The sequence below is a fragment of the Microchirus variegatus genome (assembly GCF_963457635.1).
Source record: "Microchirus variegatus genome assembly, chromosome: 4".
NCBI classification, from domain to species: domain Eukaryota; kingdom Metazoa; phylum Chordata; class Actinopteri; order Pleuronectiformes; family Soleidae; genus Microchirus; species Microchirus variegatus.
In genome coordinates this window covers 30,270,312-30,295,023 of record NC_139805.1, presented here as the reverse complement: position 1 = coordinate 30,295,023, position 24,712 = coordinate 30,270,312, and the positions used below count along the sequence as shown (strand labels likewise).

At 41.8% G+C, this 24,712-nt stretch overlaps 1 protein-coding gene across 1 annotated transcript in view; it reads right to left on the bottom strand.

The window, feature by feature from the left end:
• Positions 1-5,124: 5,124 nt before the first annotated feature.
• The window catches only part of LOC310926483 (arf-GAP with GTPase, ANK repeat and PH domain-containing protein 1-like), a gene marked incomplete at both ends in the record, with an annotated part of 29,389 nt that continues 9,801 nt past the window's right edge, over positions 5,125-24,712 (bottom strand). The window contains 18 exons of the mRNA XM_083888625.1: positions 5,125-5,406; positions 6,837-7,140; positions 10,636-10,858; positions 12,469-12,559; positions 13,556-13,707; positions 13,883-13,942; positions 14,625-14,762; positions 14,866-14,994; positions 15,748-15,907; positions 15,992-16,096; positions 16,345-16,428; positions 17,199-17,360; positions 17,536-17,657; positions 17,751-17,885; positions 17,967-18,108; positions 18,205-18,290; positions 18,468-18,555; positions 20,006-20,064. Of these exons, the coding sequence (XP_083744751.1) occupies positions 5,125-5,406; positions 6,837-7,140; positions 10,636-10,858; positions 12,469-12,559; positions 13,556-13,707; positions 13,883-13,942; positions 14,625-14,762; positions 14,866-14,994; positions 15,748-15,907; positions 15,992-16,096; positions 16,345-16,428; positions 17,199-17,360; positions 17,536-17,657; positions 17,751-17,885; positions 17,967-18,108; positions 18,205-18,290; positions 18,468-18,555; positions 20,006-20,064 (2,522 nt within the window). The remainder of the gene's footprint in view (positions 5,407-6,836; positions 7,141-10,635; positions 10,859-12,468; positions 12,560-13,555; positions 13,708-13,882; positions 13,943-14,624; positions 14,763-14,865; positions 14,995-15,747; positions 15,908-15,991; positions 16,097-16,344; positions 16,429-17,198; positions 17,361-17,535; positions 17,658-17,750; positions 17,886-17,966; positions 18,109-18,204; positions 18,291-18,467; positions 18,556-20,005; positions 20,065-24,712) is intronic.

Below are 24,712 nucleotides of genomic sequence, written 5' to 3'. Positions count from 1 at the left end.
GCCGGTTCAATCCCCGACCAATCCGCAGCTGAAGTGCTGTTGAGCAAGGCACCTAACCCCCTCACTGCTCCCCGAGCGCCGCTCACTGGCATGGCAGCTCACTGCGCTGGGTTACATGTTCTACACCTCACTGTGTGCTGTGTGTGTTCACTAACTCACTGCAGAATTGAATTTCCCCTTGCGGGACTTAAAGGGTTCTTAATCTTAAAAAAAAAAAATTCCACCCACTCTCAGATGCCAATATGCGAAAACTGACGGCAAAATCAGCGGCAGATGAGTTACCCTGTTTCAACGAAAGTAGTTGGTTTGAAATGTCACTATTATGAAACGCTTGGTCGAAAACCCGGTTTAACTCCGTAGAAAACGTAGTATATGAGATGGAGCGGTGGTGATCATCTCTAAGGAAGGCCGTGGCCCACTGAGCGGCTCTACCAGTTAGCAGGTTTACCACAAACGCGATTCTAGCATGACTTGTAGGGTAAGTGCTAGGTTGTAGGTCAAAAACAAGTGAGCATTGAAACAGGAAACTTGCACATTTATTAAGTGTAGGAACAAATGGTTCGCGGGAAGCTAGCGCGGGGGCTAACGTAGGGGTAGCTGGTGGAGAAGGAGCAGGCAGTGGAACAGGTAACCCGGAAGTTAGCAGCGGCTGAATGCTAGCAGTTAGCTCACGAACGGCGTTGGCTGCGTCTCTTAGCAGGCCCTCGTGTCTGCATATGGCCTCGCCGTGAGAAGCTAACGCCTGGTGTATCAAGTCTCTGTCTGCCGGGTCCATAGTTGGTCAGTTCCAACTGTTACGTTTCCCCTTTAAAGGGAAAACCTAGATCTTAGGGAGTTGGACCCGAATGCAGAGCAGGACACAGGTGAGTATATATATAATAATAATATTTATTAAAAACGACAAACATAAATATATATATATATATATATATAAACACAAATACACGCGATAGAGAGGGTGTAGGATGTGACAGTATAAGAGAGAGTGAAACAGCAGCAGACCAGATCCTCAGCGACTCCTTCGTGGCAAACACAGTTCGTTCTTTCACGTTCCCACGGAACGGACTCACTCGAGATGTACAGCGAGGAGGGTTTGAAGATCCACGAAGGTTGAGGAGAGGTGAAGCCGCGTCGTCGTGGTGGAAGAGACGAATGCGGTAGAGAAGAACAGGAGTAGGCGATTCCAGGAGTGGTAGGAAATCCGCGGAGACTCGGTGTTCTTCTCTCGGCAGGAGACGTGGAGACCTGAATACGGAGATTGAGGTGAGTACTGGAAACGTCAGGAATTCTAATAGCGTAGTAGGAAAGCATTTACCAGCTAAGCGAAAACGTGGAACTGACACCAGAGAGACGCGAAGTCCCGCCTTATATGCCCGGATGATTGCTGATCAGGCGCAGCTGGGCAGGAACTGCGCAGGTGGACGTCATCTCTGGCGTCATGTGGGAAACGGGTCAACCACGCCCCCTGCAGGGTGAACACAGAGAGAAGAACAGAGAGCAGCAGGCAACAACAACAATAAAAATAGACGCCATGAAATGTGGATCGTGACATTTACAGTCTCATTGATTTAACCACACAGGTAAGTAACTTAGCCTATAAGCGCTAGCTTTCATTTACAGCTTACCGCTCATTGTGCAACCTCAAATGTAGAATGAAGTTGGAAGTCTCTCCGCGTCTCCCTCTGTAATCCTCGACCCGCATGTTTTGCATCCTGCAATTAGTTTTTTGTTGTTTTTGTTGACCACCTCGTAGTTTTTATACACAAACAGAACTATCTTTGGTATCGTTATTTCTAACTAGTTCTGCTTCCTCTTGATTGGTTGTCCTGCAATTTGCATGGATGAATGCTGACGGATGAAAACAAATTAAATTCTTTAGCCAGCCTCAGTATTAAGTTCAAATCATCACATTTTATTTTTATACGTGCTATAATATATTCTCAGTGACGAAGCATTCATGCTCATCCTTTTTTAATTTTTTTCTTCTCTTTTCTGTCTTCTCTTTTCTGTCTTCTCCCTCGTCCCAGTCCTCGTGGCACACATTCTTGAATATCCCTGTCAGATAATTATGAGGATTTCCCTGTGGAGGAACAGCTGAGTGGACAAACAAGAGAACATGGAGAAATTGGGTCGTCAGGGCAAAGAAGACTGTGAGGATTGAGATTGAGAATATAGAGATTATTTGAACTATTTATTTAGAAAACAAACAAAGAGAAAACGGACATAATCACAGCAGCATTGTTTTTATTTTGTAGGATGAAAGTGATAATCTCTGCTAATTATTATTGTTCATTCACTCTTGGTAGATTATTTTCTCTCAGTGTGCAGAACAGAAATGAGACTGAATGTTTGGACCAGTGTTCCCTCAGTCGCTCTCTCTTTTTTTTTGTCTTATCAAACGCGGTGCAGAGCAGTTTTTGTGTTGACATATAAAAAAGTTCCAAAATGGACCAAGATTAACACCAGTACTCACATTATGTCAAGCAGTAAACTTCCAAAAAAAAAGCATAGAAAGCCCAACAAAAACGTATCCATTGCACTAAACCTTTGTCCAACATTAACATTAAACTTTGCAATATTTTTTTTTATTTTTTTTATATAAGACATTCACAAACATGATTACAAATGTGTGATCCATGAGCCTCTGAGTTCGATGTGTGTGAGGGTTTTACTGCATGTTACAAGTGGATGGAGTCCCTGTTTGGAGGGGAAAACACAAAACTGGCATTTCCTCTTTCATACTCTGCAATCTATAACATTCACGTATATATTAAGGATTTTATTTGCACCTATATTGGCTATAGCTCATTCAAAAATAGTAGACTTTAACCAGGGATGGCCCAAGACTTTATGACTTTGGGGGACCCGGTCTGTTTTTTAACATTAGAGTGGCCGTGTATTCATTTTTTAATACTTTAGTATTGAAAATTAATATTAATTGTGGTTTTACTGAACTTGAATTAAACAAGTAAACCCGTTTAATGGCTTTAGTGTACAAAACTATTATGTAAAGATGGCTTGATTTCTTTAATATGTTAAAGCGTTTGGTGATCAGGGCACACCAAGCTTATGCCTCAAGTTTAACACGAGTTTATGTGGCGCAAATCAATCAAAGTATAATCTGCAAATGCAGGAATTCAGTGAATTATGTTTTTATCAATGGTGCTGTTCAATGGAGGAAATTAGAAGTTATTGATGGTAAATCTTTCTACATTTTCTTTTCGTATTTTCAGGACTAAATTATTTTACTATACATCTATATTATAGCTATATCATTCAAATATCACTGTTCCATTTCATACATACCTCTTTTTTTGAATATATATATATATATATTAATATGTTTTCAACATCTATAAATCATCAAACCATCACTTTATTGGCATCACCTTTTGGATTTATTATTGTTATTTGTGTGTGTGTTTGCCCAGAGACATCACTTTACTAGTGTGAAGCCATGAAAGTGAAACCACCGCAGAGATAGTATGATGGAATAAAAATGACTCCTCTCCATAAAAATTACTTTGACCCAGATAAAAGTGGGTCAAAGCCATAAAGCTGGTGTGGGGCCTTTAATAAGAGCTGCTCTGATGCAGAAGTTTTAATGTTCCACTGCTAAAAAGAATATGAAGTTATGGCCAGCGGCTACAGGAGGAATCCCACCTGTGTATGTACGAAAAAACAAAGCAAGCATTAGTGATGCAACTGCACTGCCTGCTTTTCGCTGGAGCCTCACTTAACCTCACAGTTTATATGTATCCATTCATATTTTATATCAACTGTATACACAGAAAAGAACCAAAAACAGAATGCCGTTAAAACACAAAAGCTTAGGCAGCAGCCACGGTGTGTCAATAATGAGCTCTCTATTAATCATTCCATGAGTATAAAAATACAAATGGAGACATATGATTACATCACAGACAAATATACACGCAGCAGAGTCTTCAGATCAACACAAAAATACACACAGTACTGCAGAATGGTTTAAGTTTATGCCCTTTTATAAATAATAATTGGGGCAACATTCCTTCATTTCTTCCATTCAGTCACTTGTAAATATACTAATAATAATAATCATTCAATGGCCCCGTTTTATAGATCAAAATCTTTGATCTATTAATCACAGCAGGGGCGTTTATTCATCATGAAATAAAAAAAAACACTAACGCACAGCACTGTCTGGGGAAACAAGTGCTCGTCGCTGGAAATAATAAACCTGGTCTACATTCAGTCACGATCAAGCCACGCCAACGCCTTTGTTTACATGTCGAGCGCTAAGCTCGGCGTGAAAATGAGCTGCTGTCGTGAAGCGGCATGTACAGTGTTGACGTCGCACACAGTGATACAGACATGACACAGAAATCTCAGTCTGGGATGTCAAAGTGTTAGTCAGGTGGTTTTCAAAGGAAAATCCACGCCGAGAGGCTGTGCAGTAAATCTCTGAACAACTATAAGTAACCCTTTGTTTTGTATACACAGAACCAACTGTACAAAATCATACAAGAACAATCTGGAAAATGGAGCACTTTTTCTTCTTTTTTTTCTTTTTAGAATATTATACTGTTTTATCAGTTCATCTCTTTACACTTAATTTAGTTATCTTTAAATCAGCCTTTGTTAATCAACCTTAGTAAAGTTTTTTTCACCTTTTTTCAAGAGCATAACACGGTACACACACACGCACACTCTGAATCTCTTAAAACTGACATTCATGGTCTATAAAGGTAGGAAGAAGAATGGATGCGTTGGACACTGAGATTTCAAGCGAGACAGATCAGAAAATAGAGATGTCAGTTTATCAAATAGTAAACTTATTGCAGTCTTCTTACCTCTGGGCTCTAAATGCTCACGCTGAGAAAAAGGCAGATTTCCATTGTTAACAGAGTAAATATACTGATAATATTTGATAGTTAAACTTGGTGGGATATTGACTGCGTGATGTATCATATGAATCATACCAGCTGGTATACAGTGCAATACATTCCTATTAAATCTGATGCCATGTCATGTGTCGCCAGGAAAAGTTCTCTTTTTGTTTTGGTTAAGTCATTCTAAGCTCACACACTCACACACACACCCACACGCACATACACTTACTCATTATACTGCACTATGTTTTCATTATGACACTGCTCTTCTTGAGGTGCTGTAGCTCAAGCTGGTGCCTCCACTCTTGTGCGAGATTTTGAGTGTCGTGGCAACTGTAGGACTCGGTGCCATGGCAACAGGGAAGCTGGATGTCGTGGCTGCTGCGAAGCCAACTGCTGTAGCAATGGAGGGGGCCGCTTCGTTGGGGCATCCGTACTGTAGCAAGATGTCGACACACTCCTGGCTGCCAGCGCTGCGAGCCAGAGCCAGCGCCGTCAGGCCCTGAGCGTCACGATACCGAACATCACAGCCATACTGGAGGAAGTCAAAGAGACAGAGAACTTTGAAACCTGGATAAGATTATAGTCTTAATAGAACACCTTTAGAGTTTCAGGGTTAGAGCCAATACAAGTGAAGTAAATGATGACAACTTCTTTAAATGCACTCATTTACTGCTAAAGGCTGAAGTAACTCTGTCTTTGTTGTGTGTATTGAAAGTTCAGGTAAACAGGCGTGCAGCTATTGCAAGGTCTTGCTCATCTCGTCTCTTGTGCTGGAGGCGGAACTGAACATTTCCACTGTAAAGATGGCGTAAATTAAGCTGTTTCGAGTTGAATTTGAATGTTTGGGGCTGTCAGACACTTGGCCGGCACGGTGAGAGGGGAATGGTGATCGGTGAAAACAAACGGATGAAAGAAAAACAAAAGAATGGTTATACTGGACTGATTTCTTAATTGTGTTTTTGTTACATTCTGGAGGTAACGTGCTGTTACCTGTTGTGTTGTGTTGTGTTGTGTTGTGTTGTGTTGTGTTGTGTTGTGTTGTGTTGTGTTGATGAACTGAACTGTGTTCAGGCTGAGTGAAGTGGAATTTTTGCTTGTGGAAACAGATAGTTTCCTTTTTATAACAGCCTGTATTTAGGTGAATTATGGGTCAGTTGTGCAACTTCAGAGGGTTTTTATTTTGGATGTATATTACTGGTTTAATCCCTGCACCTGCACCCATGTCGCTTACAACACCACACAGTTCTCACCATTTTCTTCAGCTGTATTGGATTAGGCTGCAGCCATGACACCCAAGTAGGTACGGGATGGTGCAAGATTGTGACGGCAAGCAAAACAATCATGGTAGCATGATATTGCAATTGTATGATGATATTGCGGTGTAATGTCACCTTCAGCTGTCACAGCATGGAAAACATAGCTGACTGACGTCTTGCACCAGTTCAGAGGGGGAAATGCAATTCTGCATAACATCTGAGGGATTACTGCAGTCTGTTTTTGATGAGTCATGAAAAACGGCTCATACACATAGAGCTATATGACAGAAGATTTTAGTGTTTTTTAATACCACAGTATATTCATTGTCACTATGGCTTTAAGGAAATTTAATCACATGTAGCGTTCTCTGAGGTCTAACACCTGATATGGTATTCACTTTACACATGTACAGTAAATCTGTCTGACTAATCTGCTGAGTCCTCTGATTCAGTGCTTTACTGTTTCATGATGCATTTATCACTTACAAGTTACTGAGGGGTATTTTTCCTTCTGCCAGTTTTACATGAAACACGGAGGTCTCCTGTGGATAAAATCTAAACTCTTGTCAGACCTAGCTGATTCCCGACCTTCACTGCTTCCTTATCTCAAAACACCACAGCATCGCAGTGCTTTGGTGTTTTGTGGCTTCCTTTATCACTAATGGCAGAACCACAGGGAGATAAACAGAGAGAGAGGCATACGCACCCAAACAAGAAGCTGCGTCATCACCACATCACCCTGATGACAGGCGGCATGCAAGGCAGAGCCGGGCAGTCGCAGTGCTAAGAGTGACCTGGAGGAGAGGGCCAGGCTGAGAGGTGCATTAATGTCCTCCTTAGTGCAGTGGGCCAAAAGGAGCAGCAGCTTTGGGAGGTTGTGCTCCATCACTGCCAACAGAAGACGGCCAGAGAGTGTGATGTCTGGACCCTCACCGGGAGTGGGAGGAGGCAACGGTGCCACAAACAGTTTCTGCTCATATTTGGCTCTGATCCACGACTCCCGCTCCTCTCTGTAAACAAAGAAAGCAAAGAGAATGGGAACTATGAGGAAACATTTGTGACATATACAAGGGTTTACAGGCAGACATTTAACACATGACTCCTCAGTATGTTTGTATAGGTCTATAAGTTTGAAGGAAGGAGAGCAGCTTTTAAATAATCAACAAATGTCTGCTCCATTCAAACCATTGTCAAATGAGTTCCCACAATGCACAAGGCTTTTGTTGGTTTAGTGTCACCTGGCAACAGTCCCCACTGCTCCCACAGTGATGGAGACGACGTACATGGTAGCTACACAGCGCTAGTAAACCGTGACGGCTGCATTCAGCCAGACTATGGCTAATAATGCAAATGAGTGCTGACAAAAAAATTTTAGAAGTGGATTCTGATGCAAACAGTGCCAGCACAAGGCTTTGTGGGGCCCTGAGCAGAATCTGATTTGGGGCCCCTTGACTATTATTGATACAACTGCAACACTATAAACTGCATTAATTTTTAGAATTTTGCTGTTGTTCTTTTTAAACCAAATCAGCTGTGACTGCTAAAACACCCTGCACACTCACATCTGTATCACAACCACAATTTTGGCTTTGGAGTTCTCTGAAAAACAGAGCATCAAGAAATCCTCTCTAAACATTTGCCTGACTACACTCTTAGAAATAAGGGTTCCAAGGGTGAATTCCAATTCCTTGCTTAACCCTCAATCTTAAAGGTGAAGTAAGTAGTATATAGTGACATCTAGAGGAGAGGCTGAAATTTACAACAACAAACTGCTCCTCTGCTCACCCCCTCCCTTCCCTGAGCGCTACGGTATCCTCAGCCGGTCAAATGAAGGTCCTCGTCGTCTTTCTTTGTGTCAGCAGATGAAGTTCTAGTATTTATTCAGACAACGAGAGGGAGGGGGAGAGGACGAGGACGAGGGACAGCTCTTTGTGGATGCGGTAGAGCTGTCAGAAGCCCGGCGAGGGAGAGGGCGAGCTACCGCGGCCGTAGCAGACGAAGCGGAGAGAGTGGAGGCGGGGCTTCCGCTACAAGTAAAGCGACACTTGATTTGTTCTCTCGGGTTTGTCTTTACAGGCTCCTGTAGAAACATGGCGTCTTGCTGCTGCGGCCCATGACCATGTGATTTTACATGACTTTTTGAAACACTACGAAAATGAAAGAAAGGCTATTATACAGCGACTAGACAATGCAGGAGCACATAATATGTATAAAAAAGTGGATTTTGGGTCATATAAACCCATAAATACTAGGCAGTGTCCCTTTAACCCTCAATCTCAAAAATGCGCGCTCCCGCTAGTGCAAGTGCTGTCCCGATTCTCAGAAAAATTAAGTTGAGGAGCAAGTTTAAGGGCTGTACCGCCCTCAATATTGTGATTTTCCGAGACCACCCGCAAGGGCTACCCAGAATGCCTTGCGTGTCTTGCCATAACAAAGATGCCACCGAAAGCGTCAATTTTCTTTGTTATTAGAGATATAAAAATGAGGAAAACCATTGTATTATCTTAGTTTAGGCCCATATTATGGATTACTGACGTCATTGTTGCGTAACATTTATTTTTATTTTACGATATTTTTGTCAATAGCGACAAGCGATCGTTTGCTATCGTTTATCCTTCAATAAGCTGTGGTGTGTGGTACCTGTCAGCTGAATATGTCCGTGGTTGTGGTATTTGTATGAGTATCATCTTATAACTAACTGACAACCTAATTACTTGACTGACAAACGGATCGTAATAAATAATCGGGACCTAAATGTGTTCTTCTTCTTCTTTTTTGGAGTTGACAGACTGGAACGCAGCGTTCGCGTTATTCTGCCCCCTACAGTCTGAAGACGTATCTGCATTTAAGGGGTGTCCCATTTCTAAGTGACAAAATAACCAGTTAAGATTAAGGGTTAAGCTGATTGAGGGTTAAGATTGAGGGTTAAGATAGGAATTGGCCCCAAAAGTGTTCTTCTACAAGGGCTGAGGTTCAATCTGGAACCATTTGATTTCAAGGGTTCTTGGTAACACTAATGGTTCCAGTAAGAACCATTTTGATACAGAGAACCATTTTAAAACCCCTTTCCTGAATAAAGGGTTTTAAAAGGATTCTTGGCATCACTAAGGGTTCTCCTATGAGGAAAAGTCGAAGAACCTAGAACCTGGTTCTACTTCGCACTTTATTTCTAAGCGTGTATGAGCTGCTGCTGTTCTGTACCACACAGCTCCAAGTTTCCTGAAAGCAGTCTGGACAAGTCATGTTAGAAGACAGTACTATAAAAAAAATTCTAAAAACCTAATGTCTAAAGCAGAAGGTGAAGAGCTCTCTGTCTCTCAATTCAAATTCAATTCTAAAGAATTCTATAAAATGAAATTGTGTAGTAAAATATCATAAAAACAAGTAGTGACAAAAATGAAAACAAGAAAAGGCATGCAAAATATATAGAAAATGCTCTCAGAATAAAAATACTTTTCTGCTCATATCTCCCTCTCTTCTCTATAAACAAAAAAAACATAAATAAAGATCATGTTCACTCTACTCACTTTACAGATACAAATATGAAGTATGTAGGACTATTGCACAGCATAACGGCACTTGAACTGTAAAACAAACATAATATGCATATTAAATGAAATGTAATTGCATGGAGAAAATTCTATTGTGTGACATAGAAATAACATTAATTACCAGATATTTTCTTGGGTCTGGGACTGGGACACTCTGGGCCCACTTTCTATGCTGAGTGGTCCTTTGGGGGATTCTCAGTGCAGCTCCTCTTAAGTGCAAAGTAGATTTTAAGTATTGAGTTTTCTGTAATTCTATGTGAAGCGCATAGATGTACATAAAGCATGGTGCAGATGTGCACATCTTTCTATATGTCTCGCTCCCCAGACATGATGGGGGGGGGGGGGGGCTCTAAACTAATTAAATACTCTTGAGAGCTGTGTGAGCAAAATTGGGCGCAAGAGGGCTGAAGCTGCACGATGGACAGAGATAATATGACTGAGTTTTATTTTAGGTTTGGGAATGAGTTCTCAAAAGCCTGGCATTGCAATGAATCATTATTAACAAAGATAAGTAAAGTTACAAAGTCATTCACAGATTCAAACTTCCACGACGAAGACATATTTGGAATCATAGTGATGTAGGCCACAAGCTAGAAGCTCATTTTCATCAAAAAGAGCCATCTTCCGTTCTGTAAATGTCCCAGTGGTACCGTACATGATAATACACCATCGACTGTATGTAGTTTCTCCAGCTCTTTTTTGATGAAAATTAGGTAGCTTGTGGTCTACACACTGTTGTTGTGTCAATATTAACCCAATTAAGAAGTCAAAGTGAGTGGGAAACATCTCTCTGTTATGCTGATGAGTTATTCGTTTGTTGCAATCTGCAGTCTCACCATTAGATGTCACTAAATCTAACACACTGCACCTTTAACTGAAGCAGTGTTGCACCAGTAATAGCATTACTGACACGTCTGCCAACCTCAGGTCTGTCTCTACTCTTTATGTTCTCACCGTGAAGCATCAGGTGCCGGTTTACGTCGGCCCAGCGTGCGTGCCTCCCATATGCTGTTGACCATGTGGTTGCCGATGGCGCTGAGAACCAGCGTCAGCTCTCGGGGCAGATCGTCCAGGTCCAGTGAGCGAACGCGTGTCAGGTGAGTCCCCAAGTTTCTGTGGATCCCTGAACACTCAATGCAAATGAGAGCACCCAGATTCAGACTGGCCCAGGTTGGATCTGAGGAGAGGGAGAAACGCAAATCACAGCAAATCAGACAGATGCTTTATTGGAGCTGAACTTTAGTATGTGTCTGCGACTGAATTTGTCACAATATATGTGAGTATAAATCTGTGTCGTGTGCCAAACTCATTCTACTGAAACTTTGAAGTGTTTCAGCTTCAGTGGGACATTCACATTTAAATAGTCTTTGTTTGGTTTTGTGATTTCTAAAATATTCCACCAACAAAGGCTCATCTTAATGTTCGCTCTGTGCCTTTGATTCCTGTGTTGGACTGAAATCAGGCACATTCAAATATTTGCACAACCATTCTCAGCGGCTTCATTTACCTCCATCTTAACCAGAGTCGGACAGGAATGGAGTATATTTACTTGAGTACAGTACTTAAATACAGTTTTGAGGGATCTTTTACTCGAGTATCATTTTTGGGGAGTACTCATGACTTTACTCAAGTACATTTGAGAGGCAAATATTGTACTCTTTACTCCAATACATTTATATCCATAACCCGAGTACCCGTTACTTCTTCTATGAAAACAACAACAACAAAAACTCCATAGTCAGATTTAGTTGAGAGACGAAACCATGGACAAAACGATGGATGAAGACGCAGCAGGTCCATCCCGGGAATATGCCAACACGTGGCCCCACCTCGCCAGACTATTTCAATTTTCTGAACAAGTTAATGATAGTGTTTGCTTCAAGTGTTTGCTGTGTTTACCAAACTGTTTACAAAACTTCATCACTGCCTACAAAAATGAATCTTCCAACTTGAGGAAGCATGTCAAGGTGCATACATTGAAATAAACTTCCTTACATTTCTAAGCGAGAGCGTTGCCATTGTGCTATTGCATTGTGGGAAAGTGAGAAATGTTAAATAAAGCAACATTCTAAAAAGACGAAAATGACTTAATTTTACATTTTCAAGGTATAAACATTAACATTTCTCATAACTCCATGTAGGACGTTTCTATATGTACATTTAAGAACCGTGGCAGTATTAATGCAATATTTAGAAAATGTACTCTTGTACTCTTGATACTCAAGTACTTTTAAAAACAAGTACATCAGTACTTTTACTTAAGTAGACATCTGACTGTAGTACTTTTACTTGTAATTGAGTAAAATTTAGCAAGGGGAATCTGTACTTTTACTCAAGTAATGAAGCTGTGTACCCTGTCCGCCTCTGATCTTAACATCGAGGAAATTCTTTGGCAGATAATTTTACTAACGTCAGTGAAAATGTATTCCAAGGTATGAACTCTATTTAGATCCAATAATGCATTTAGCTAATGAGATTTCTTTGAATGAGTCAGCATGTTTTTTCAACTTGCCTTTGATTGAAATTTTGCAATTATAAAATACCTACAAATTAATCTCCTTTATCTTGTGCAAACACACAAGCAAACAAAAATGTCATATTAGACCATCAAATTAGCACAATGTGAGTGGGTCTCACTGTCAATCTTTGAATGAGTCATCATTTTAGTGCAGGAGTGGATTTGTCTGACTCTGGTAGTTTGAATTAATTGGTATACAAGGTGGGTAATGTACCAAAACACAACACATATGGACATTTACAGAACGGGAAAAAAGTCGTGTTACTAACTCGGAGCATCACAGTCGACACAGAAGCTGTTGCCCTTTGCGTTGCGGATTGCCTGCAGAGCCACTGCGTCGCTCTGGCTGTTCCTGCGAGCCTGTGGCACAAACAACACAAACACACACACACAAATAAAGTATATGATTAAAACCATGCTCTGTGATATTACTGTAGCTCTGCTTACTGCTATATGATAATCATTTTCTAATGTCCCAGTGAAAAATCAATGGCACAAACAACACAAACACTAGAGGCAGGGCAGGTTTTGCAATGGGTGATCACATTTTTGCAGAATAGTTGATTAAAGTTATAGAAACAAAACAGATAATATATAACAACAGTAACATTTGTTGCCCCTTTTAGAGAAAACTACTCAGTCCCAGGGCGCAAATACACAGCTCACAATTAGATGTTGCGGCAAAATAATTTCACTTTTAAATAACACTATGAGTAGTGAGATAATGAAAGAGCCTCATTCTACTCCCAAACATGGGCAAATGAAAATGATAGCAGCCACTATTTTAATCTGTATCTTCCTAACCAATATAGGTTTCTGTCACATTTGGCAAAATTTACTGAGCGGCAAAATAATAGTTTATAGATTATAAATAAATAAGTGAATGCTCTTTTAAAAACAAAAGTGTTGTTTTTTATTCTCTTAATAAACCTCAGATCTCCTGCAGACACATCTTGTGCCCACAGTGATTTTATTCAGTGTTTTCCTCTGACAGCTGAAGTTAAACCGCGACTTGGAATAAGAGGCGGTCTGAGCAGATGGAAACACAGATGCAATTTCATGCCAGTGTGAGTATATTGTGCGTGCGGCGCCTGCTTTGCATAACAAACCTCAGGTGTGTGTCTAACCCACCATCAGTGTACGCAGGTACATTTTCAACCACATAAAAATAAAGAGAAGGTGAATCTCAAGTTGTTATAATATTCATGATTCTTTGCGATTTGTTGATGAAATTATAACGGGACTGCGGAACAATGCCGAGCTGTTTGTAATGTCTTCAATGTGGGGTAATATTTTGGTTTGGTGGAGCAGAATGCTTGAAGGGAACACATCTGTGTGCCTATTGTTCTTTCTTGCCTTGTTTTTGCTGCTCTCGCACAGCTGCAGACTGGCCAGGATCTGGCTCTCGATGGCTTGGACCCAGGAATCCCTCTCCTCCACGCTCTGGGCTTCAAAGTGCCACGTTTGGCCAGTGCTCGACACGATGAGGAAGTCAAAGTTGTCCTCATCTGAACACACGCAAAGGAGAACATTTATTTTTTTAAATATCTGTTCAAACAGTGGTGGTGTAAATCCTGCCCTACATGCACAAATGAGTCAGTTGGAAGAATTACATTTTGATTTTGTTATTATTAAATGAGTCTGCGAGGTGTGTAAGATGCAGTGTTGACAAATCAACATTACCTGTCTTGCTTACGTTTCTTAAGCTACCAAAGCTTTTAAGTTTCCACATTTTGCGCTTGGCTACATTTAAAAAAAGGAAAGACAGAGACAGAATGCAAAATTTAAATCACATTATTCAAGTTCAATACAAAGCTTTAGTTCAATTTACAATAATGAACATAAAGATAGGGCTGGGTATTGTTTAAAAATTTCCAATAAAGTATTATTATCGATATCTGGACCTCCATATCGACTCCTGAACGATACGTTTTTCTATATCAATGTTCTTGAAACCATTAAAAAAAAAAAAGAAAATTACATTATAAATGACGGTAAAGTGTTTTAGTTTTAGCTCGCTCAGTTGTCTCCTTGCAGTCGGACATGGAGCAACTTTCTGCTCTCATGTTTATTCCATGGATTTTAGATTTCAGTCAAACACACGTTAAGCTCCTCTTCTCCTTTTGGGAATGAGCTCCATCTCTAGGTGTAATGTCCAATCATGAGCAGACCTCTGTCTAACAGCATGCTGAATGGTCATTGGCTCTGGTGAGATGAACTCACTCTGTACCAAAATTGGATATCAAATAACAACATTTTTGAGTGATATAAAGGAAGCATATATATCACAAAAGCAATGAGTGTCGATACCCAGCCCTCCATAATAATAATAATAATAATGATATCATAATAGAACAATTATCTGTAATATTAGAGCTTCCTGAATGCTGATTTTAAGAAGACACATGGATTTGTTAGCCTTTACCATCAGCTTGACCAGGGGCAGCATCTCCTTTCTGGTTCATGCTCTTCTTCCTGCGATGCTTCTTCCTGTCGGTCACTGGTGAGGAACAGCCTACATCTTTGGTGGAGGAGGAGCTGGAGACTCCTTCAACTGCAGAGTCTAAAAAAGAGAAGGTATTTATTACTGTACTGTAAGAAAGAACTACGTAAGAAAAGACATGCCTGATTTAATGTCGTGCGCATAAAGGAGATCTGTTGCTCACCAACAGTTTGAGCATGGTTGGATAATGTGGAAGGGCACCGCTGCACGCCTCTGTTAGTCCTCAGGAAGAGTGCACCCCCCAGCCCTTCCATCTCCTCCACCTGTAGGAGGCCACTGGCACTTACAGGCACTAAAGAGACGAGAGTGAGCATGTACTTAGCAACCGAGTAATTTAGTCAAACACTGAGTGTCAAAGTAAGCTCTTGAGATCGAGTTTTGCATGAACACCTATCAAAATAAAAAGATGAAGAAGTCTTTCACACATACAGTATGCACCTGCAAAACTAGTAAAAAAAATCCCTCTTTTGCAAAGATTTTAATTTTATTTTTTGTCAACACAGAGGATGCACTCATTAAAAACCCTCTTGAAATCCAAAGCTGTGCATTTACAGCAGCTCTGAGCCACTCGTTCTTTTTTAAAACCTGCTTTAAGCCTTTTGTGTAAATGGTTAGAAGTCAGGTTTAAAGCAGAACTAGGAAGGATTTTTAACCCTAATTTAACATCTAATTTAACAGCTCATCGTCATTGTGATGGTTATCTATTGTTGTGGGGAGATTGGGGGCCGTCTTCCCTCCCCCTATACTGTCTGTTAACGGAAAACAGAATCAGGAGGTCTCACAATGTCTGGGGTCTCACGAGAAACATGAATTGCTTCACAAAACTACACACACCCTAGCCAGGTGTTGGCTATAAGCTCAAGGTCAATGGAGGGCGCCATCTTGTACCACCATGTTTCTACTGCAGCCCAATTGAACAATCCGGCCAGAGCGCAATACAAAATCAGAAAAGTCCATATGCTATGGTCTGCAGTCTCACCATTAGATGTCACTAATTCTTGACCAAATTCTTGATCAACTATAGACATTATGTGTGTTGCCAGACCTGGACTGAGACCCTCAGGTCCCGGCACGTCTTTGACTCGGCCGTTGAGCCCGGCTGGAGGACCACAGGCTGGAACAGCACGAGGTGGTCGCTTCCCAGGCACCTTCACCGTCACTCGCAGCAGGTCCATCTCTTTCCCCGGAGTGTTGAGCATGTAGTCCTGCAGAGCCAAACATCAGCCAGTTACCATCAACCACCAGGCTTCAGTGGTTCTTTACAGCATCCTGTCAACACACTGACTCACGTTGACACTGGAGTGATAGGACAGTATGCCATCGTTGGACAGCGTGACATACTTCTTCTTCCACTCCTTGTTGAGCGAGCTCCCGCTGCGCTTCAGCAAGATGCCCTGATGGAGGTGACAAAACTGGAGAGTGAGACTTTATTGGCAGTGGCGTTGTGTGTTCATCTCACAGAGCTGAGCCTCTTGAAGACCACCAGCTGCCACACACACCCACCAACTATTCAACCGACTAACTTCACAACACTTCATCTCTCTGCATGATGAAACCGCCTTCACACGTTCACTGTCATGTTACTGCGGGTGTGATGTCCAAAGCAGAGGGTGGGTCATTAGATTACACCACATGCTCGTACCTGTTTGATGGGAATGGAGCGTCCGATGCCCAGATCTCCCTTGTAGTCTGCACTCTTTCTGTTTGAGTCGCTGCCTCTTCGGCCCTAGACAAACAAAAGTGACAGCATCAGAGGCTTAGAGCTTAGAAATTATTCTTTTGAATTGTTTCCTATACCTATATAAAGTCTTATTAGAGAAATAAATTCAATGCCAGTTCCATTTATCTAAAAACTGCTCTAATCAATGTTTTTTTTAACATAAAAATGGATGAATTGATTACACTTAAAATAACTAACCTATACATTCTCCCCCAGCACTGCAGGTCCTCACAGCTCTGGAGAACATTTTAATTCTAAGACACCCAATTTTAATATGTTAATCCAACCATGATTGCTTTTTTTTTCCACTTTAGAAACATGCAGACCAAATCTGTGACCAGTTGTTGAATGGAATGAAGCCTCGAGCACAACAGAGACAGGAATTGTTTTCTCCAGAGAGAACACAAGAGCAAGGAGAAAACAAATAATAATCCAGAAGAATGGCTATGTTACTCCATTATATCTTTATGCAGAGTCAGGATACTTAACCACGTTTAATCCACAAATCAATTTTGATGACTGAATAAAAAAACATGACATAACATAAGCCTCAGTTGATGTCTTTACATTATTTATTAATTAACCATTTTCTATCCATGCTTTGTTTTCAGTTTGACACTCACAGTATTGTCTTTCTTTTACTCCATACCTATCATAGTGAATGTGGTTGTACCAATTATGAAGAATTGGTTTACAAAAAAAAAAAAAGTATAATCAAAGCAACAAAGAGTAGACAAAACAAAAACAGACAAAGTCAAAAAGGTTTGATCAGTCACCGAAAATCGAGGTGTGCGTCTCCGTGTGGCGCTGCGGACAGACCCTGGCGTGGCACTGTCCTGTTTCTCTCCTCTCGCTGTCCTGCCAATCTCCTTATGACTGATCACAGGAGTGGAGGGAAGTGATGAGGAGTAGTCACTGCTCTGACCACCATTACTGGCCTGAGCAGAGGAAAAAGAACAGCAGGAGAGGGTGGAGGCGGTGGGTGCACGGTGATGAGGATGATTAAACAGGAGAGGGACATATTTCAAAAAACAGTACATTTTGAACATAAAATACAGCCAATAAAAAAAGGATAAATGGTCCAGTTTGTACTATTTATTCAGACGGTGTTACCTGTCCTGGAAAGATGCCCGACACTGGGGTGGAGCCTCCAGAATGACTGGGAGAGTTGGGGAGAGATTTACAGGAGGCCAGCAGAGCAGCTTGCTTCTTGGCTGCCATGATTTTCTGAGCAGCTGTGAAACAAAATAAAAAAAATATGATCCCTCCAACAGACACAAGCTTCATGATCCTGCTCGCGGCACAAGCCCACAACAGGAAACACGTACCATCATTGAAGACTCGGTTCACGTTGAGGCCGTATGTCGCACAGGTTTCATAATAAGTGCAGCGCCGCACGTCTGAGCACAGCTGTCTGGCCCTGGCATCGTCAATCACTCTAGGATTGGTGCTGCTGATCTTATCTAGAAAAAGAACTCAAATTAAGTACAATGACAGCTCATCTCTGCAACTGAAGAAAAATCACACGTGTACTAGTGTGTTACCCTGAGTGCCAACTACTACGAAAGGTATCTCAGCGATAGGCCGGTGGACTGCAAGCTGGTGGTAGAATTTGTAAACCTCCTGAAAGCTGGCCTCATTTTCCAGACTGAAAACTAGGATAACTGCATCCACCCAACTTGCAAACTTAGGAAAACAAGGGAAAAATAGCAGTCAAAATACAAGACGCTGCAGTAAAGGTGACCATCATATTAGAGTTTCTGGTCAGGTCTCTGAACTCACCTGAGCATCTGGCAGTTCTGTCTCCTCTCTGATTATCAAAAGGTGACTCTGTCCATCAACGAGGACATCCTTAAAGCACTGCCGTCCTGCACATACAGGGAAAAAAACCCACAGATATTACAGTTTCTCATTGGGCACAGGGGCAGGCATGTGTTTAACATAATACAAAAACATGGTTTTGTATGTATGAGAAGCCAAAATGTGCTGACAGTGACACAGAAAAACACACACAACAGCTGTGGATGACGACGTGAAAAACCGACCCTCAGCGTTTTCCAGAGGCAGGTAACTTCCTGTCAGGTGTCTGTGGACCAGAGCTGACTTCCCACTGCACAGACCTCCCAAAACCCCCTGGAAACCACACAGACAGACAGACAGAGGTTATTATAAAATCCTGTTCGACTGTACAATTATGGATCACTTCTAACCACATTCACATGGCAGCAAACCAACATTTCCTGCAGTAATCCTTGTAGACACGGTGAAGACGACCTGCTGAAGGTCAAACTGTGCATCAGAATGTGGACCAAAGGTCATTTAGGCCTTTAACACCAAGCATACAGCAGATGACAAGTTTGCGCAAGCGCGCTTTGCAATACCGCAATTAGGCGTCGGTTTGTGCTATCGCAAAAATTTCAAAGGTTTCTGAAAGCTGAGAAGTTGCAAGTCAAAGCCAACATGTGGTTATTACGGTAATTTCACTTGTGCTGTTGCAGGAAGCCGGCGAATCAGCGTCTCAATCACCAGAGAGGAGAGAGTTGGAAAAACACCTGTGTTTTATACTGTTCAAATATCAAATATAACACACAAAATATGGTGTACAACTACAGTGTTTTTGTGTTACTTTGTTTTTCTTAATTTTAAATTGTTTTAAACATTTTTTTTTTAACTTGGGCAAAAATGGGCAAAAACACTTCATTATAGGACATTTTCTGGCCCTTTTGTGGTTAAAATAAGCCGGCTCAACTCGTCCACATGCCAATGTGTCCTTGGGCAAAACACTTAACCAAACTGTTCACCATTTAAATGGTTGTGCCAGATGAGTCGGTCTGAGTATTTCAGATAAAATTAGTCAACTGGGATTTTCCAGCACAACCAACTCTAGAGTTAAGAGCACACATGGGCAACATATGGACCTGGATCCAGCCCTCAAACCAGTTTTCTCCAGCCCATGACATCCTCAGTTACCTCAAGTTTACTGATCAGCACAAGAAAAAGATGCCTCAGAACACTGCAGGAGTCTGTTCAAAGTCTGATGTGGTGAGACATATGAGGATACTTTTCAGTTTTGCGCCTTCCCATTAATAGCATTTCAGCCAAGCTTTGATTTTGAAGGAACACAGTACAAGGTTACCTTTTTGTATTTCTACAAAGAAAATATAAATGCTGAATATGAAGATTTTGGGTTTAATGATTATTATTTCTTGAGAATCTTTTATGGGTGGCCCTTTGATTGCTTCCTGTGGCCCTGGAGGAAAATCTTTACCCACCACTGGTTTAGAAAATGATCACAAAAAGAGAAATATCCCAGTGAGCAAAGTTTCTCTGGGTGAAACTGTCTTGTTAATGCCGGAGATCAGAGGAGAATTACCAGACTTGTTTTTAAAATGAAAGGAGGCAACAGTAACTGAAAGTCTCTGAAAGCACAACACGTCGAACCTTGTAGCAGAAGAAGAAGAAGCTCCTGTCACTTTATTAGGTGCGCTGTGTACCTAATAAAGTGGCCATTGAGTGTAAGACTGCAGTATATAACCAAAATGGTTGGTAAGTGCATGTTAAAGATAACTGTCGTTATACTCACAAGGTGAAGCTCTTGTACAATTTGGCTCATGGTCCATTCTTGACTGCTGGTGAATGCGCCTGAAGAAAATCAGAGTGCACATTAATTAACAAGGATAAAAATACACTCAGCACTGTAATGATTTGATGTAGTCTGCAGTGCAACAAGGTACAGGAGAACACTGACAAATGAATAGACAAGGGTTTGCTGGACGTCATATTTGCACACGCACAGTGAGATTGATACCTATGTTTCCATATCTGTGTAAGTTCACAACGATTTGCACAAGAACGTCTCAGTATTTCTTCCACTCCTGTATTGATGACGCCCGTTGGACAGCCAAAGTGAGGGAGTCCAATCGTGGCAGCAGCGAAGAGGCAGCAGCTCGCAGAAAATTCAATCAACAGTAAAACGGTGCAAGTCTTTACGAGTTAGTGAAGTTGTCAGGTAGCTTTATAGTTTCCTCTAAGTTCTGTGAAGCCTGCCAGTCTTATTTGCAAAAACACCTCCTGGATTAATTCAGATTTTTAAGGAGCGTGGAAAGCAAATGCAGAGATTCTCCTTTTCACGTTACATTAAATAGAAGAAAATGTAAGGATTATGGAGGAAAGAATGTAAACAGTTTCCCCACAGTTTCAGGATAGAAGTGCACTGGTAGTCATAACAAAGGGGGTTTATGCACAGCCTGGATCTCAGAATTCATATGACGTTTACAGCGTACAGTGCATGCTTTTTCTCTGGATTCAATTGCCATAATGTGCAAATACATATATTCTGTCTGTGGTAAAAGCAAATAATGTCTTTGGTTGGTTTGTCTGATATCCTTGTATTTGCATATGCTTGGAAACTACTGTAATTAAACTTCTTCAAATATGTTTGTAAATGAAGAAATGATCCTAATGGACTGTGTTATTATATTATACATTTTAAACATTATAGTCCTCTCAGCCGCTTTTACCCGTAGTGCAAGTGCAAATAATAACACTATTCCTGTTGCCAAAAAAGGGATTTGGACTTCTACCTTGCGGCTGAAAGGATATTTTTGCTTCAAAATATTTTATCCAGCACAGCCCTCTCATTTTACTTTTTTTAAATACTTGTAAAAGGCAAGTGCAAACACGTATATGCAGTATTCCTGTTTTTTAATTAGAGCCCTCTAGTCCCCTTTATCTGCCAGTAAAGGGCTAGTGCAAACACTCAGATGCAGTATTCCTGCCAAAAAGTGATTTGGGATTCTACCTTGTGGCTAAGGGGATATTAGTTTCATTAGGCTGTGACATATATTTTAATCATTACAGTCCTCTAAACCCCTTTTACTTGTTGAAATATCTGTGGACTTGTGCAAATGCAGTATTTCAGTTGCCAAAAAGGGCTCCTACTTTGAGGTTAAGGGGATATTTTTGTGTCATAATCACTTGGTTTCATTGGGGTGTGACAGATAAACACTGTAGCCCTCTAAGCACATTTACCTGCCTGTAAAGGGCTAGTGCAAACAATAACACACAGTATTCCAGTTGCCAAAAAAGTAATTTGGGCTGCGACCTTGTGGCTGAGGGGTTATTTTTGTGTCAAAATCATGTCAAATCTTAAGCTTTTCAAAGATGTACACCCTCCCTTTTGGAACTTCAAATAAATTGCCAGCTAGACCGCATGAGAAATACTATGTGGACCCAGTCATCATGACTGCATCACTGACAAGCACCGGGCTGGTGTGAGGCCGTCACTCCAAGGTCCAAAGTCTTAAAAGGAAATAACTCAAGGTACACAGCAATCTTTAAAATCTGCCCAAATAATAATCTCAACAAACACAACAACAAAGTTCCTAACCCTAATCCTACCCTAACCCTAACCCTAATGTCACAGGGTGACTATGCATGTGTGGGACCAGTGGGGGGGCGCTGTCTGTTAAATCTGTCTCCACAGGCGTTTGGCGCCATTCAGGACTGCCCCGGAAGCATCCGGGAGATCACAGATGTGTGGTTGGCGGAGAAGCAAAGGAGGCGGGGTCTGGACGGGTGAAAAGGGAGCAACATGAAGAATACGAGACGAGACGAGACGAGACGGGAGCGGAGCGGACAAGAAAAAGAGCGGACAAGAAAAAGAGCGGACAAAGAGCGGCGGTGTGACTCGCGGAGCAGGACGACGAAAAGAGGAAGAGGGATCCAGCCTACGGCCGGACGAGAGAGAGAGAGAGAGAGAGAGAGAGAGTGTATCGGCAGAGCGTGCCACAGACGGCGCTGGTCAGCTACAGGATATAGGGGAGACGCATCGCGGGAAACGTGGAGGGGTAGAGGTGAGCTTCTCCCCTCCTCCGAGCTAAGTACCCCTTTTATTTCACTCCCCTCATCGTCACTGTGTAAAGCTGGGAAGACGGAGAAACCCCTTGATTTGTGTTTATTATTAGTTGGTTTGGACTTTACTTTGCATGCAGTCGTCGTTTTGTTTTGATTTTGATTTATTTATTTACGGTTGCATGTTAATTTACTTATTTCTAAAGGGGTTTCTCAGGCTTTAACGCAAAGCATTGACTGGTTATTCTCTGTACATGATAGTTGGAGTTGGCACCAGGACTGGATCCACGCACCCGTTACAATCTGGCGTTGTCAGCAGGAACTCTTCTGGGTTGAGTAGCTGGTCAATCCAGCATGCAGGGTGAAGCACAGGCCTCAGGGCCTCATATGATGATGCCATTTTTTATGGGGGGCCCTTGGATACAAAAGTTTAATGGTGAAGGCTCTGAAGTTAAATTAGGAGGATGGAGACAACAAGTAGAGACTATACTAAATTTGCAGCCCATCAGTGACTCGCAGAAAGCAGATTTTGTACTGGGCTTGCTAGATGGAGAAGCAAAAAGAGAAATTCTGACTATCGAGAGAGCATGTAGAGATACACCAAGGAAAATATTTGATGTATTGACTGTGTTGTATGGTGATAACACTCATGTCTCCACCCTCCGCACACTGTAGTTTTTTAACTGTAGACAAGAACCTCAACAGACCCTGAGATCATTCTCCCTACGTTTGAGAGAACTCTTCTCCAGACTGAGACAGAGGGAGGATGTCGGCCTTGGTGAAGGAGATGTGCTGTTGAGGGATCAGTTTATCATGGGGTTGAGAGAAGGCCCCATTCGACACGAGCTACGCCGTCAAGTGAGGAAGAAGCCGAGACTCTCCTTTGATGAAGTAAAAGTGGAGGCGATGGCACTGGAGGAAGAACGGGACGAACAATGGTTGCCAACCACCTGCTTAGCAGGTACCCCACGCTTCATCCCCTACAATGGACTGGAAGCAAGTGCTGCTGAACGAGATCCTCCAAGAGGTAAAAGAGCACGTCAGAGATGACAAAGACAATTTTGGCAGAACTCAAAGACAATGTCAAACCGACCATACACACACCACCACTTCCACATGCTGACACACACGCACCTAACCGGAATGGGTACAAAGCTAGAGCTGTAGCTGGGCCTTCAAAATATAGATGGGACTCCCAAGGGCGTCCGATTTGTAACTACTGCAATGAACCGGGGCATTTCATCTGCAATTGTTCATCTAGACCTACTTCTCTGTTTTTTTAGCTTGTCCGGCTGCCGTGGGTCAGGTATACGGATCCCCCAAAACTGACCCTCCCAATCATGATGTTAAAATCTCGGGAAGCTGCCCACAAGTGACTGTTAAAGTAGATGATGTAGATGTACAATGTTTAGTTGATACGGGGTCCCAAGTCACTCTCTTCACTGAGAGCTTGTGTGATACACTCTTTAAAGGTAAAGAACAGAGAGGTGCACTGTCCTGGCTCAAACTCAGGGCAGCAAACGGATTAAGCATTCCCTACACCGGTTACATTGTTGCAGACTTTCAGGTTGGGGGAGTCTAAGTTCCAGCCCGCGGTGTAGTCGTAGTTCAAGATGCCTTCATTGGTGACAAAAAGGCCATTTTAGGCATGAATGTGATTAGTGACTGTTGGGAAGAACTTTTTAATAGACAACACCCAAACTCACATCAAACTAATTACACTTCCTTAGAGAAAAGTTGGAATGAGGTTTTTGTTGATTGTCAACGTGTCCAAGCTGCCTCGATCAGAGAAAATTGGCAGAGTACCGCTCGATTGGCCTATCGCTCTCACATAACGATCCCTGCACAAAGTGAAGTGATGTTGTGGGCAAAAGTACCATCCCACCCCTACAGACGACAGTGTGCATTAGTAGAACCCTTAGCGGGAGCAGAGGGCATTGAGGTAGCAAGGACTTTAGTTACTCTAAAGAAAGGTAGGTTCCCTATTAGGGTAAGAAACATCAACCCATTTCCCACAGTCCTACACAAATTTCAGAAAGTGGCTAATGTCTGCTCTGTACACCCTGAACAGGTTAGGACAGATACAGAAGTATCCCTTATTGAAGTGTGTCCAGGGATTCTTGAAGTTAATGTGATAAATGTTGAGGATGAGGTCACGCAAGCTAAGGTGGAAAACACTGAGTTTCAATCTCTTAAAAGTGACTGTTTGACTGCGGAACAACAGCTACAGTTGGATCAGCTAATCCAAAAGTGGGACCATGTCTTTTCTAAACATGAGGAGGACTATGGCCGCACTAATGTAGTGAAGCATAGGATCCCCACAGGCAATGCAGAACCTATTAAGGAGAGGTATAGGCCTATACCACCTACACTCTACAAAGATATTTGTGGGTTGCTACAAAGCATGCTCACAACAGGTGTAGTGCGAGAGAGTAGT